The sequence below is a fragment of the Cheilinus undulatus genome, linkage group 12 (genome assembly GCF_018320785.1).
Source record: "Cheilinus undulatus linkage group 12, ASM1832078v1, whole genome shotgun sequence".
Taxonomy (NCBI): Eukaryota; Metazoa; Chordata; class Actinopteri; order Labriformes; family Labridae; genus Cheilinus; species Cheilinus undulatus.
In genome coordinates, this window is record NC_054876.1 from 1293820 (window position 1) to 1309232 (window position 15413).

A 15413-nucleotide genomic window follows, 5' to 3' on the forward strand; every position below is an offset into this window, starting at 1 on the left:
CATTTTAGTTTTTGTGTCCATCACCACCACAATATTATGTTTTTATTACCAGCAGCCTCTACACTTCACCTGAGCATCACTGCAGGTATATTAAGATAAAAACCTGTTTTTATGTTTGGAGAAATGAGGCCACCTAAGATCGATTATTAAACACATACATGCTCTCTCTGCCCCCTCACAGACACGGTGCTAGTCTGAAAATATCCTGGGTCTGTCTAAAGGTCAGGGGCAGCACTGACCTAATCAGACTAAACCCCTACCTAACCCTGATTAAACCCTGACTTCACCTACCTTAAACTGACATAACCCTGACTAAACCCTTACACCTGAATTAACCTGACTTTACCTTGACTAAACCCTGACGTGACCCTGACTAAACCTTGACTTAACCATACTTTAACTGACTTTACCTTCACCTACCCTAAGTAAACCCTGATTTTACTTGAATAAACCTGACCTAACCCTGACTTAACCTGACTTATCTGACCCTGACTAAACCCTGAATGAACCCTGACCTAACTTGACTTAATCATCATTTAACCCTGATTTAATCTGACTTAAACCCATTGATCTTTCAGATGTGCTTCTCACAGGACAGTCCCAGGGTTCAGCACAGATAAACGTGGTTCTTACTTGACAATCATATATTTGTATTAAACCCATAACAGGAAGCAGTTTGATAACTCCAGCTCCTCTTCACACAGTTCATCACACCTCCTCATGATCCTTGTCTTTCTTCCTTAAATAAATAAAATAAACTCAGTCAGTCGTGTTGGTTTTTTATTTCCAGTCGATTACGCCCGGCCCGTCATCATCCTCGGACCGATGAAGGACAGAATCAACGACGATCTGATCTCTGAGTTCCCAGACAAGTTTGGCTCCTGTGTGCCGCGTAAGTAATCCATGCAACAGAGCATTCATGCTGATTCATAGGAGACATAAGAGATATGGATTATTCAGCAGATCAATGATCCTGATTCCTCTGATCAGGATCCTCTCTATGAAGTCTGTTTCCTCTCACACTCGTGCCCCTCCTCTCATGTATGTCCAGCTCTATTCTCTTTAGTTCAGGCAAAGCTTCTCCCAGAATTATTAGTGTGTGTTTATGGGTTTTTTGTGCATATACCACCCCTGCATCCCTCATTTTTCCCTCCTCCCTGCTAGGCTCTTAAACCATCTGTGTTTGTGGCGTGTTTTTATCACCCAAAGCTGTTTTTATTTTGCATGTTTTGATTTACCCATCTCTTTTATTCCAATGTATTCTTAAACCACATAAAGCTGCCAACAGTTCAAGCCGAGACGGTAAGTGAGTAGAAAAGCTGAACGTTGTTTTGTGTTAGTCCCACTAGAGTTTATGATCAGTCCAATCAGATATGTTCATCTACATATGATTCCTTTAGTAAAAGTCAGATTTAAACGTCTTCTCTTTAAAGATATCCAGGGAAATTTGTTCAGCTACTGTTAGATATCCTAACACAGTTAAAAAGGAGTTAACTATTGCACATTTTACCACAGCATCCATTCTCCAGGGGTCCATTCAAACGTCTCCTGTCCTAGCTCTCCTCTTGGTGTATTTTTGAACAGTCTGTGAACTCTGACATACTGAATCAGGTTTCCTACATCTGCAGGCTTGCTTGGGCACAGAGTGATGTCAGTGATGTGAAGCAGAGCAGGGGGGCAGAGGGACGCAGGCAGGGGTCAAACCTGGGTACCAAACCTAATGTTTAAAACAGCCTTACCTACAGCTTAATGTTAATGTGTGAAGCACCTTAAACTGAATATAAACACACTTCACCAGATTAATGTTTTATCTCATTCTTTGATGAAAAGACCATAATCATCATCTTTATCATCCAAACAGCAGAAATCACATTTAAACACTGATTAAAATTTAAGCTTTATTTTTGAAACAGGGACACAAATCCAGTTTAAATTTGACTTCTTGATAAGTGGAGGTTGGGTTAAAATAAAAAGGAATACATGTTATATGCTGTGTTAATCTAATCGACGATGACTAAAGATGCTAGTCCTCTTTTTTCATGAGGAGGACGGGACTAAGACTAGCAGGAGATAGGTGTTTGATGATGAAAAATAAGTTTGTCATTGCTACAGAGAACTTTAAAGGTATATCACTATATCTCTAGTATATTTATTTATTTAAATTTAGTCAAAGAGGGAAACCTCACTGAAATTAATAATGTCATTTATGAGTGTCCTGTTGGGGGGAGAGGGAGGTCTGGGTTCACCAGCTGAGAAGTTAGATGGAAGTTAGATGGACAAGAGTGTCCTGGCAAAGACAGGCTGCAGCACATCTAACAGAGTGACAGACATGAAATATCAAACACAAAATAACATTAACAAAACACAGATCAACCAATCCTGAGTGACAGAGAACAAAGTCATTGGTCAAAAACAAAAACATGTACGGCTCCAAGCATCCTCCAGTGTCTACGATCTACTCTGAAATCATTTAGAGAGACCAGATCCCCAAGACATAGTCTTCAGGAACCTGAATCTCCTTTTACCCATTTTAACAGACTTTGGGCACAGAGAGCAAAAATAAGTCGTGTGACTGAGTCATAGAGCAACGGCTGTAGCTTCCAGAACTTTCCTCATGAATAAAATCACAAAAGCCTTGTAGATATAACCTTGCAAAGCAGATAGATGTTCCCGTTTCCGTGTTTCTCACTGGTGAATCCATCTTGGAAAGCTCCTGTCTGAACCATTTGGGCCCGGTTAGAAAGTGACAGGACCAATCAGCGACGAGGGGCAGTACTTTCAGGCGCGGTGGAGTCGTGACGTAAGCAAGCAGCAATAAGAGGCCGGTGGTTCTGCTAAAGCGCCAGTTTTATCAGAACTTGACCACATTTCTTTGTTAAAAAAAGAACAAAGAACAGCAGTGAGTTGTTTTCTTTTCAAAAACAACAAAAGTCGTGTACTGACATGTCTACAGTCACCGTGGTTCGCGTTATTCAGTTCTCTATGGAGCTTACTCCTCGATAGGGGCGCACCTCGCTAGTGGCTACGGCGTGTTTTGTTGCTCTGATCGACAGACAGAACATTCAAAGGCTCTGCCCTTTCCCAGGCACTGTATATTAGAGGTTGTCAGGTTCTTGTAAATGTAACCCACTCCACAATGGCGGTCCTGGAGTCTCCCTAAACACCCTGGGACTCTGCGTTGTGTTTGATGTTATGGTTGGGAGGTGTCATGCAGAGAGACGAAGCACCGGAGACAGGAGTTCTGTTTGCAGCTGGGACCAGGAGCTTTATTTCACACACACTGGGAATAGAACGGCTCCACATCTGGTTCTGGCACCTTACAAGTGACAGTAAACATTCAAAATAAATCTCTGAGAGCAATATCTCAGTGTACAGCATTAATTGCATATAAAAGTAAATAAAATATCTATTAATGAAAATAAAGTTCTGCACATCTTCTTAATAAGGCACTTTCAACATGTTGTGACAAGTTTTAGGTCACAATAGAAAATACCCTGAACTAATGACATGACCGTGGGAAAGAATGAGAAGCTAATGTGTGATCAAAAGGTATTCCTAACATGTGCACATACACTGAAGCTAACTGCCTAGGTGGTTTATTCTTACCAAAAACACCAGTACAAATGTACAAAACTCACATCAGTTGGTACATAAACATCCTACATGAACACATTCATTGAAAATACTGGCTGGGTGGCTGTTTTATAGTTTATACATTTCAATATGACACAGAGAACAATTTGCCGTGCTTACCTTACAAGTGACAGTAAACATTAGAGAAAAAATGGCGCTGCACGGCAGGATAGCGCAATCTAAGGTGCCCTGTGAGGGACAAACTACTTCTACAGCTATCCTCTTCAGGGAATACAAAGCGCAACAGCGACACCCTGTGGCGAGTTTAGGTCACTACCTTACATAAATAAGGAAACACCAATGATTTAGCCTAAGCTGTGATAATGAAGGCCAACTAGCTTGATCATACAGAGTACAATGATGGGTTAAGGACTTTAGACTGGTCATAAAGCTCAGCGCTCCCCTGGTACAGTGTCTAAAGATCTAAGTCGCTGAGAAGATGCATGCATGTACATTAAAGTAATGAAGGTGCTCACAGTTCATTGATGCATACATCCATCCATTTTCTGTACCGCTTCATCCCGCTGGGGGTCGGGAGCCTACCCCAGCTGTCACTGGGCGAGAGGCGGGGTTCACCCTGGACTGGTCGCTAGTCAATCACAGGGCTGACATAGAGAGACAGACAACCAGGCACGCTCACACCTACGGTCAATTTAGAGTCACCAATTAACCTAACAAGCATGATTCTGGAGGTGGGAGGAAGCCGGAGTGTCCGTAAAGAACCCATGCATGCACGGGGAGAACATGCAAACTCCACACAGCGAGGCCCTGACTGGGAAGTGAACCAGGAACCTTCTGGCTGTGAGGCAGCAAAGCTAACCCCTGCACCGCTGTGCAGCCGCATTGATACATATTTTAGATTTATATTAATTTCACTATATAGCTTATAAAACTAGTTTAAATAAACATTTTAGATTTATATGACCTTTAATATATGATTAATAAAATCAGCTTGAATATAATGCTTGTTAGGATCATAACAAAAGACTGAACTATGAGGACTTTTTATTGACTAAAACTAAAGTTGAATTGACTGAACTAGAGTAAATGTTAGAGGACTGAGAATGACTGGGATGCATTTCTGTGAAAAAGTCTGGCTTTTCACAGTCAGATTGGCTCAAACAGCCGTACCGCTGCTCCTCACCTAACTTATAAAATCTGCTCATGAAACAAAAGAAGAATTTAAGCTTGGCGGCTGTCAGCTGAGATATGCTGTTTTATTTTCCCAGCATCCTTTGCAATCAAAAACACTCACACATGAAAATAAGAAGAATTTCCTCAGAATTTCTAAGTAGTGCTATGTTGCAGAGCATTTTTTGGTGGGTTGCAACTAGGTGTCTGAAAAAAAAGGTGGCAAAAGTCCTGAAGTCCTTCATTTTACCCTGTTTTACTATGAAATTGAGTAAACATAAGTGTTTGATCAATATTTCAACTTATTTATCTCCTCTTCTTGCAATAAAAGGCTACTTCTCCCAAGAAAATGAAGGAATTTTACAAGTTCTCTGGAAAATTGGCAAAAATGAAAACATAGTGATGGGATAAAGGGTATGAAATTAGTCAGTTTGTCCCTTTTCTCTCTTACATCAGGTGTTTTGTTCCAATCATGCTCTAAACTGCGACATATTCCATTAACTGAACATGCGTTGTTGAATGTTGTTTTAAACTTGGGTTAAATCTAGGCTTACAGCATTCATAACTAAACCTGTGGTCATACTTTCTCCTCTAAAGCAGGGGTTCTCAACCCCAAAATAAAGGTGCCAGAGACCAGGGGACCCCCACAGTACCTGAAGGTGGTTGAATACAGCCATGACATTCAAGAAAAGTCATGTGGAGACAAGGCCGCACATTAGGGGGAAATATGGGAGAGCTTTCTGGGGCCCAAACAAACTGGGGGCCAGCAAAATCCTGGTCCATTGAAAAGTTAAAGTGTGGTATCTGCTTATCAAAGAAACAAATACCTTTTTAATTCATTTGTGTAGTCGGTAGTTCTCTTAAAAAACGCAAATTCTTGGGGCGCAGGTGGCAGAATGGATAAGGCGCGCGTCCCATGTATGCGGGCGGCCCCGGCTCAAGTCCCTTGCCGCATGTCTCTCCCCGCCCTCCTTCCTGTTTCCGACTTTATCCACCATCCTCTCCACTATCAAATAAAGGCACAAAATGCCCAAAAATAAACCTTTAAAAAAAATGCAAATTCTTTTGTTAACATCAGAGTAAAGATACATTAAAAATAGCTAAAATAGGTAATAATGGCAAAAAATGTTAGTAAAGGTGGTCAAATTGGATATTAAAAGAGCAGAAATTGGTTACAAGTGCCAAAAATTAGATAAAAGTGGCAAAAATAACCAAATAAAGGGCAAAAAAGGGTTGACGTGGGAAAAACGGGCATTTGAAGTGGTAAAATTGGGATTTAAAAATGTCTAAAATGGTTTTAAAGTGCCAAAAATAGGCGGAAATTCAGTGAAATGGGATGAAAAATTCAAAAAAGGGTTAGTTGAGGCAGAAATTGGAAGAAATTGGTTAAACTGACAACAATGGGCATATTGAATGCCATATAAAGTGGTGAAGAGGGGTTAATAGTGGCAATAATGGGACAACAGAGCTGACACTAGGCAGAGAGTGGTGAGATTTGGTTTAAGGTGGCAAAAACAAGCAGGAAAAAAAGTGTTGGAAAAGGTTTAAAAATTGAGAAAAAATGGAAATGCGTTAAAATTTGACAAGTTTGGTGTAAAGTGGCAAACAGTGTAATTTAAAAAATGTTCTTAGTTTTTTAAAGGCATTTGGAGACCCCATCTCAGTGTCTCATGACCCCCAATGGGGTCCCAACCCCAACATTGAGAACCCCTGCTCTGAAGTAGGGTGTAGTGTTTCCTCTGCTAAAGGAGATTCTAACGGGAGCCATGAAGCTCCTCTCATTATTATTATTAACAGAATTCAAACAGCTCTTATCGTTGCCCACACTGAAAACGTTGATTCGTTTTCCTCCACCTGGAACCTTCCTATCTAAAAAGGACGGTTTGAATGGACCTCATGTGTGATCTCAATAAAAAGATGGTGTATCAGAGGTATTTTATTTCCTATTTTATTTACTGTTGAGCAAATTTCATCCTAAAATGCGAGTGGATATCTTTAAAGTTAAAACAGAAGAGTTTCTGTCTTAAACAACAAACTAAACTGTGGTTGTCAAAAAGTAGATTTATTTCAGAGCAGAATGCAGAAAAACTAACAAAGAAGAGTTTCAAAGATCTGAAGCTGTCAGCCAATCCCCCTGTTCTCACAGTGATGGAAAATAATTCCACCACTGCTCCCTAGAATAACTCACTGACAGCTCAGTGGACCAACCAGAGGCCATCTGCATCTTTTACTATAAAATATTAACCTTTTTTATTTGTGCTTCACTTCTCATTTTTTTCACTGCTATTTATGTTCATGTCAATATCAGAACTTCCTTATTTCCTTTCAAAACAAAGCAGGTTTTTATCCAAACAGGAAGTGGAATACTCACAGCTTGTACAACAGCATTAAACAGCAGATCTAATCAAATAAGCCCTTTGGAGCCGTCTGATTAAAGAGTCAGCTTCATCGCATCCAAAATACAATCTTTGACTTCATTTAAATCAACACACTGTGAGCCAGTAACTCATGTTGAAAAATATAGACTTTAAAATGAGTGTTTTGAATTTTTGAAGGTAGTTGAATAAAAATATAGCGTTAAAAATGTGATTATCTATATTCAGTAATTAATCTGATTAAAAACAAGTTTCTGACAGTGTTGTTATTAAATGAGACATTTCAGAGCTCTGACAGTAACACTAAGAGTTGCTCCCAGATATCTGAACTGTGGTTCTGTTGTTTGTGGTGGATTATGTAGAGAGATCATAACCCCCTTAGAGTGCTGCTGTGTTCTCACTAGCTGAGACCCTCAGAGAGGAGATTTCAGAGGTGTTTTCTGGTTCAGTCTTATTTTCTGTTCATACTCATTGTTGTCCTCTGATCTGAAGATACCACCCGACCAAAGAGGGACTACGAGGTGGACGGCCGGGACTACCACTTCGTAAACTCCAGAGAGCAGATGGAGAGGGACATCCAAGAGCACAAGTTCATCGAGGCGGGACAGTACAACGATAATCTGTACGGGACGAGTGTCCAGTCTGTCAAATACGTGGCAGAAAGGGTGAGTTTTTACTCGTCTGTTAAACTCAGTGTTAGCAGCACCACATAAAAGCAAGGCAAGCTAGTGCTCAGTTTAGAGAGTGTGACAAGACTACAGTGAAGTCCAATTATAAAACAGTCCATGCAAATTTGTTTTTTTTTATAGCTGTAAAAAATGAGGATGTGTTTGAGTGGTGTAGTGAGATTCTCCTGACATCCTGCATTTAAGAAGGTTCAATGTTTGGTCAGCAGTGTTGTCAGTGGTGTCAGGGGTGAATTAAGTTCTATAAATCTTAGTTTTTGTTTTATTTCAAAATGTGTTTTAGGAGTAAAACCTAACTGGCATTTAGAATCTCATGTACAGGATTGTCCTAGCCGAACGATGCAGCAGCACAGCTGCACATCGTCCCAGTTATTCTGGCCAGTTTGAGTTAATCAGAGACCAGAGATGGTTTCAGAACCGCTTTCTCAAACATTTCTGTGTCTTTTTTACTTCATGCCTCTGTTTCAGGGTAAGCACTGCATCCTGGACGTGTCTGGAAACGCCATCAAACGACTTCAAGTAGCACAACTTTATCCCATCGCCATCTTCATCAAACCCAAATCTATTGATTCATTAATGTGAGTATCCTGTTTCCATGTGGTTTATGTGTAGAGAACTTCTACTGGCCTGCGTGTTCAATGCCTTTACTTTTATTTTTTTTCGTGAGCGAGACGGTCAAAGAGCCGGATCCAATTTGATCCAATCATTGTTACTAGTACTATTATTTATATATAGATTGTATGTCTGTGTGTTATTTCATTGATTAGTAGGGATGATCAGACCATTTTGAAAAACAATTGCACGATATTTTTACCAATTTTAAAAATCAAGCATAGTTGGAATAAAATGCCTTCCCAAATATCAATCATACGTCGTGACGTTGCTTAAACTGGCAGGTCAAATGAAGCCAAACTGGTACCCGAATAAAGAGCTGCTTGGGAGCTGAAAGAGCTGGCTCTTTTTGCCGAGTCAAATTATGCAGATCACTGAATAGAGCCTGAATTTCCATCACTATTTATGGTGTGTTTTATTAGAGAGGGATGAAACTTAAAGTTCCCATTGTCAATCACTGAAGGCCAGTTCAGACCAAAGCATTAGAGGAGCTCTACTGCTGCACATCGCTAGCCTCATAGCATAATTGCCTCAGTCATTTTCTGCCAAACTGTAATATCTGCCTAATTCTACTCTCCTATGCTGTTGATTCATTGTGGTTCATTACCTACATCCTCAGCCAATCATAATCCATAATCCTTATATGACCAAGTCATCTAATTAATGGATTAATTATTATCTTTATTATCTATTAAGTCATTTTTACATGTTGCTGTGGCTTTTCTTTTTAAAGAAACTGGTTCACACTCATGGTAGAACTTCCTGTTACACATGATGAGAACCAAATGAGGTACTCAGGTTCCAGTTTAGAAACAGAATAGAATAAAAATATAATTAAACTAAAAATGCACTCGGAGAGCGCAGACCTCCGCCATTAGCCCTATCTCCCAATAGTACAAAATCCTTTCAAAAATTCCTGGATCCAGACAGTGATCCGGATCACTCCCAAAATCTAATCAGTTCTTCCTTATGCCATTTCTGACATTTCCTGAAAATTTCTGTCCTCAACTTTTAGCGTTATGTTGCTAACAAACAAACAAACAAACAAACAAACCCACCTGATCACATAACCTCCTTGGCGGAAGTTATAACAAACAATAAACAGACTTTAGAAAATGAACTGTTCAACATGATAGAAATAACCTGATGGAGAGACCTTCAGTTGCCTTGAGTGTTTATTGGTTGTAACAAAATATGTGTGTTTGTGCAGGAACATGAATAAGAGACTGACAGAGGAACAAGCCAAGAAGACCTTTGACAGAGCGATGAAGCTGGAGCAGGAGTTTGGAGAATACTTCACAGGTACGGCATTAAAATCACTGATGGATATGAATATGATAGAAGAGCTTTGAGCTCATTATTCAGATTATGTTGAATGCCATCAGGGCTAAACATTTCAACATTTTACTTCTGTAATAATCCACAACAAAGCTTAGTAGACTTCTGCGTTTACTCCTGAATTCATCTCTGTGTGGACGGGACCTCGGTCTTCATATTAAGATCTGCTGAAACCAGTCTGTTAGTGGGAACTCCTCGTCCAACATTTGGTAGTATGTGTGATTATGGTTATGCTGGACAATACTGCAGTGTGCAAAAGTGATTATGATAAAAACCATAAATGGTGTCATGAGTGTGCTTGCTTGTTCTTAAAGTAAAATGCAGGAACGATGACAATTTAGCTGTGTGTATTTCTCAACTCAAAACATACAAATATTTAGAAGCACAAAAATACAAAACCCAAAGTTTTTAACTACTGCTTTCAAAATTACTTTATATTTCACAGAAAAGTAAGTTTTTGTTTAATATAAAGGTTCTTTTTTGCAGACCTGAATTCTACAATGGATTAGTCTATCTGGAGTGTCAGATTAACTGAATATAAGAAGGATAAAACATAACTTCATGTATGTCAGACAGCTTTCACAGTAGTAGGGGCAGAGACAGCCATTCTAATTAAACTTAGCACAAAAAGTAAGGAAATTTGTGTTTGGTAGATTATTTCTTTGTTGTAACAATGCTTCTTGGTAATAAATCTTATACCGCTGGAAAGCCTGTTTATTACCCTTTTAAATGGTGCCACATTTGTAAGGATCATGCATTTGTGGGATGAGCAGCAGAGCTGAGTATGTGGGTTGCACCCATGAAAAATTTGCCAGATCTTCTCTGCCAATGCCAAACAGCTTATTTTGCTGTTGCTATTGACTCTTGTTTTGAGCTTCTGGTACCCCCAGGTCCTGCCAATCAGGTGCCTGACTGGCAGCAGGTGTCCACTCCAAGAACGCCACGTTTGACTGATCTGGATAGGGCGCGTGCGATAGCTGGTGTTCCGCAAAACAAAGTTGGAGTGAGCCCTAGTACCATCTCCAAACTAAAGGCCAAGTTCCATATAACGGGGATGTCAGAGACAGGCCGCAAAGTGGGCGTCCCAAGAAGATGACACCCCAAGAAGATCATTTCCTCACCCTGATTTGCAGTCAAGGTTTGCAAGATGATTTGGCCGACGGCTCGCTGCCCAGACAATCCGGAACAAAGAGAAAAGATTTGGCAATATTTTCATGGGCACAACCCACATACTCAGCTCTGCTGCTCATCCCACAAATGCATGTTCCTTACAGATGTGGCACCATTTAAAAGGGAAATAAACAGGCTCTCCAACAGAATAAGAAACGTTGTTACAACAAAGAAATAATCTACCAAAAACAAATTGCCTTACTTTTTGTGCTAAGTTTATTTATCAAGCTCTGTAATGTACAGGGGGCCATATGCTCTTACTTAGCTGTCTGCTGTCCACTTGACCCCGGGGTCAGAGCGAGGTTTCCTTCTTCCCTTCATGATAAACAAATACACCATTTAGGGAAACCTGGTATGTGAAAAAAAAGTATTTTAATAGAAACTGACTTATACTGAAGTTAAAATTTTGATAAACTTTTTTCTAATCTTGAGAAAAATGTTAAAAATCAACCACAGATATTGACTGATGGATTGGCAGACGTGTACCCAGCATTGAAAACCCAAGAGGGCTTTAAATAAGGATACACATAAATGAGGGAATAAAAATATTCATAGAGGAAACAGATGACCAGACTGAGGCTCTGTGATGTCTGAAGATGTACGTATGAATTGTGACGTTCCTCTTTCCTTTGCAGCTCTGGTTCAAGGAGACACCTTAGAGGACATTTATAACTACTGCAAACAGGTCATAGAGGAACATTCAGGACCGTATATCTGGATCCCCTCAAAGGAGAAACTATAATAACTCATCACCATGGAGCCAGGGTGGACTGAGAGAAGCAGGAAGCAGTTGTAACATACGGCACGTGTACGGCGGTGAATAGTCCTCAGAAATATTTATTGTGAATATGTTTGTTTCTTTTGTTGTCCTTTGGTTATTGCTTCATTTTTCACTCAACATGATTAATTCCTGTGAATATGTTTGATTCCTTTTTTCTGTCTTTTCTTTGGCTTCATTTTTCACTCTCTATGAATGTTCCTGAATGTAAACCACAAAGTGTTTGAAGTTTCAGCTCTTGGAACACGAAGCGTTTGTATATTTCGTTGATTCCGTTTGAACAGAAAAGGGAAAGTCCGTCAAATTTCTGGATTTTCTGGGCTGTCAGCACAGAGTGGAAATCCAAACAGGGACCGGAGGGTTGCAGATCAAATGTAGATTTCTTTGCTTCACTAACAAGGACAGAGAATTTAGACTACAGCTACCTGTCTACAATCTGCAGTTTTCAGCAAATCAGCTTTTGTTTTTTTTTTGTTTTTTTGTTTGTTTTGTTTTTTGTTTTTGTCTGATTTTGCTTCTGTGTATCCTCAGAACACAAAACTTTGTTTTCTACATCGTCATTTCCTCCTTGAATTTCTGTACTTATTTCTCTGACAGTGTGTAAGGAAACGGTTTGATTCTCTTGTAAAGTTTTTCATGTTTTTTATTTATTTAAGCAGACATTACTCATGCACCTGCTGCATTGACAATGATAAGTAAAGAGAGAGAGCTGCTATAGGCAACAGAGATGTAACATTATATTTTGCTACTTAAACCGCTAGAGGGCACAAAAGCACAGAACTATTTATAACTGAAACTTTGATTAAAAGGTTATTTAAGGAGCATTTTCTGTTTGACTGATGTTGTGTCTGTGCTAGCATGGAGGAAGGATGGGTGTTAGATTTATTACTGAAACACATTTTTAGCTTTTAGGAGCAGGACGGTAGTGAGGTGGGGAAAACAATTCTTTTTACTAAATGTGTGATAAATATGTGAAAGAAAGGCAGGAAACCAGAGTGCAGAAGTTAGACAATAAAGAGCACAGACTGCAGTGTTGGGTATGAATATTGTGTTTGTGTTCAGGTGATTTTGAAGCTTTACTTTGGCCAGACACTGATTCAGATGCCTTGTTCTCCTCAGGCAGACTCTTCCAAAGTCCTCTCATGAAAATAGTGATAATTCATGAAATTAAAGCCTGGGACGACCAAGCTCACAGTCTCACCCTATGTTTGTGTAAAATAGCTCTAGGACGACTCAGTGAGTGCGTTTACATGGACCTGAGCGTCCTGGTTAGGAGTCTGGTCCTGCAATGTTTACATACACACAGAGAAACCCGGCCCACCACGTCCCTGCACACATGATCAATACTTTTACCCTGCGTTCTGATCGATGCATGCACCGGGACGTTTGTGCACCGAAAGCTCTGTTGGTAGGAACGACGTCTACGGGGTTGTCCAGACTCACTAAACTATGTCAGAGAAATCGGCGCCACAGGCAGAATGTCATTTTAATGTCTGCATGATACCCATAACGGCACCAGCTCCATGCTGCATATCCCACACCAGAACTGTGATAGACCACCAGGCCAGGGTCAACAGTCAGCTGAATGATGGGAGCAGTGATCGAGGTCTAATATCTACTCTCAAAGCTACTCCAGAGGAAGGGGAAGTAACAGGATAAGAGTAGGCGATAGATTAATCAGCACGAGGACAGAGTTAGAGGAACTAGACTAAACTTATCTGCCGCTATGAATGATTTAGAAAGCTGGGTGAGAAAATTAAACTGTTGGAGGTTAGTTTGACGTCCTCCTGTTGTTAAACTCTTGTTAATGCCCATCTAGTCTAACATCCTAATGCAGGGGTGTCAAACCCAATCACAGAAGGGTCCGGATTCTGAACTAAGGTCTAGCCTGAGGGTCTAACAGGGTCCACATTTGACCAAACTGTTAATCTCATTCTGTCAATCTCTCAAATATATCATAGAGAAAGTCACAATCATGTTTTTAAGGCAAACATATGACTTAAAATTTAAAAGTAGGAACCTAAAAGGTCAAAATCTGAGATAAAAAGTCAAAGTTATAAGTGCAAAAGGTCAAAACATGAAATTAGATATTAAGATAATGCTCTAAAAGGCAAATATATAAAAAAGAAAGTCACAATCATGTTTTTAAGGCAAAAATATGACTTTAAATTTTAAAATGGTGCACCTAAAAGGTCAAAATCTGAGATAAAAAGTCAAAATAAAAATTGAAAAAGCCAAAATATTAGATAGGGTCAAAGTTATAAGTTGAAAAGGACAATATAGAAGACAAAATGTCAAAATTATATATGTAAAAGGTCAAAATACAAAACAAAAGTCCAAATAATAGATTGAAGTCATAACTGTGCAATGAAAATTTTAAAATATGAAATGAAAAATACAAATGAGTTTATTTTCCCATATTTCTTTTTATCTAAGTTTACTTTTTTCTACTGGAGGAAATCTGCAGACCTCGTGTTTTAGGGCCAGTTATAATAAAATTAGGATATGATCTTGCAGGTGGGGTGTTACTGTACCACAGGCCGGATTTGGCCCCCGGGCCTTGAGTTTGACACCCCTGTCCTTATGAGAGTCCAACAGTGCTGGTCCACTCAGTCCTGGTCTCCATCTAGACTGGCTGCTGCCTGCAGGACAAATGCTAACAATGCTAACAGGGCCGTTTCTAGCGTTTTAGGGGGCCCAAGTCTGCCAAACTACGATGGAGAGATTCCTAACCCTTTAGATGGTCCATGAACATACCACAGTCTATTCCACTTCACAGGCAAAACAGGATAAAGTTATGAGAGTCAAGTTCTTTATGGTCTTAACCTAGATGTTTTTCTGTGGGCAGAGCTAACATCTGATATAGCATAACTTTAAGAGGTCACTGACTAGAAACAAACTGAAAGCAGCAGGTTAAATGTAAAATATGACAAATTATTATGACGAAATCTAAAGCTAGCAGTGCTTAATAAAAGAACAGAGAAACTGTCAACAAGTCAGAGGAGATTTAACAGAGCTCCCATCAACAGTTCTGAGGGCTGTAATCCATCATGGAGAACTCTGCTGACACCAAACAGCTGCTAGAACCTTCTGCTCCTCCTCATCCTCTCAGTCATCCTCCTTTCAAACACCATGGCAGCTGTCTTTTAGGACATCACACCTGCTAGGAGCTAGCTCTAATTTAAGGCGCTTACATTGGAGCTGGTGTGACACCTTAAATGTCAGAGCGTAAACTCCATCATTGGTTAGAACTAACCTTTAAACCAGGCAGAGCTGCTGCATCCCAGTGCAGGTCTCCTGATGGGACAACAAGGACATCCTGAATCAACCACAGAGATGGAGAAGGACCAAACAAAGTCCGGTCTGATTTTCAGCGTTAGCTTTAGAAGTGGATTAGCCTGATGTCCTGAGCCTAACATACCCAGCACGATCAAAGAGATCCACTTCCCATGGTTTACTCACCAGAGGATGGCCTTGCATAAAGGGCATACAGATCAGTACCTTTTCTTATGAAAATATGAAATAAAAACCTTTTCTGTCTTTATAACACACTCAGAATGACTAATGCATTTAACAGCGTGATACTCTCCCTGTCCACTGGTTGTTTGAGCCCATGGTGATAATTAGTGATGTATAATCTAGTAGCCCTGCTATTTGACCTCAGCATGTTTCACCCCACATAATATAGTA

General features: G+C 39.9%; 1 protein-coding gene across 6 annotated transcripts in view; it reads left to right on the forward strand.

Annotated features, from left to right (window-relative positions):
• Positions 1-13676, forward strand: part of dlg2 (discs, large homolog 2 (Drosophila)) — a 249892-nt gene extending 236216 nt beyond the window's left edge. For all 6 annotated transcript variants that reach the window (XM_041801111.1, XM_041801113.1, XM_041801112.1 and 3 more), the window contains 5 exons: positions 791-892; positions 7632-7804; positions 8294-8403; positions 9648-9739; positions 11581-13676. In XM_041801111.1, coding sequence (XP_041657045.1) covers positions 791-892; positions 7632-7804; positions 8294-8403; positions 9648-9739; positions 11581-11687 — 584 coding nt within the window. In that variant the 3' untranslated portion in view covers positions 11688-13676. The remainder of the gene's footprint in view (positions 1-790; positions 893-7631; positions 7805-8293; positions 8404-9647; positions 9740-11580) is intronic.
• The last annotated feature ends 1737 nt before the right edge of the window (positions 13677-15413 follow it).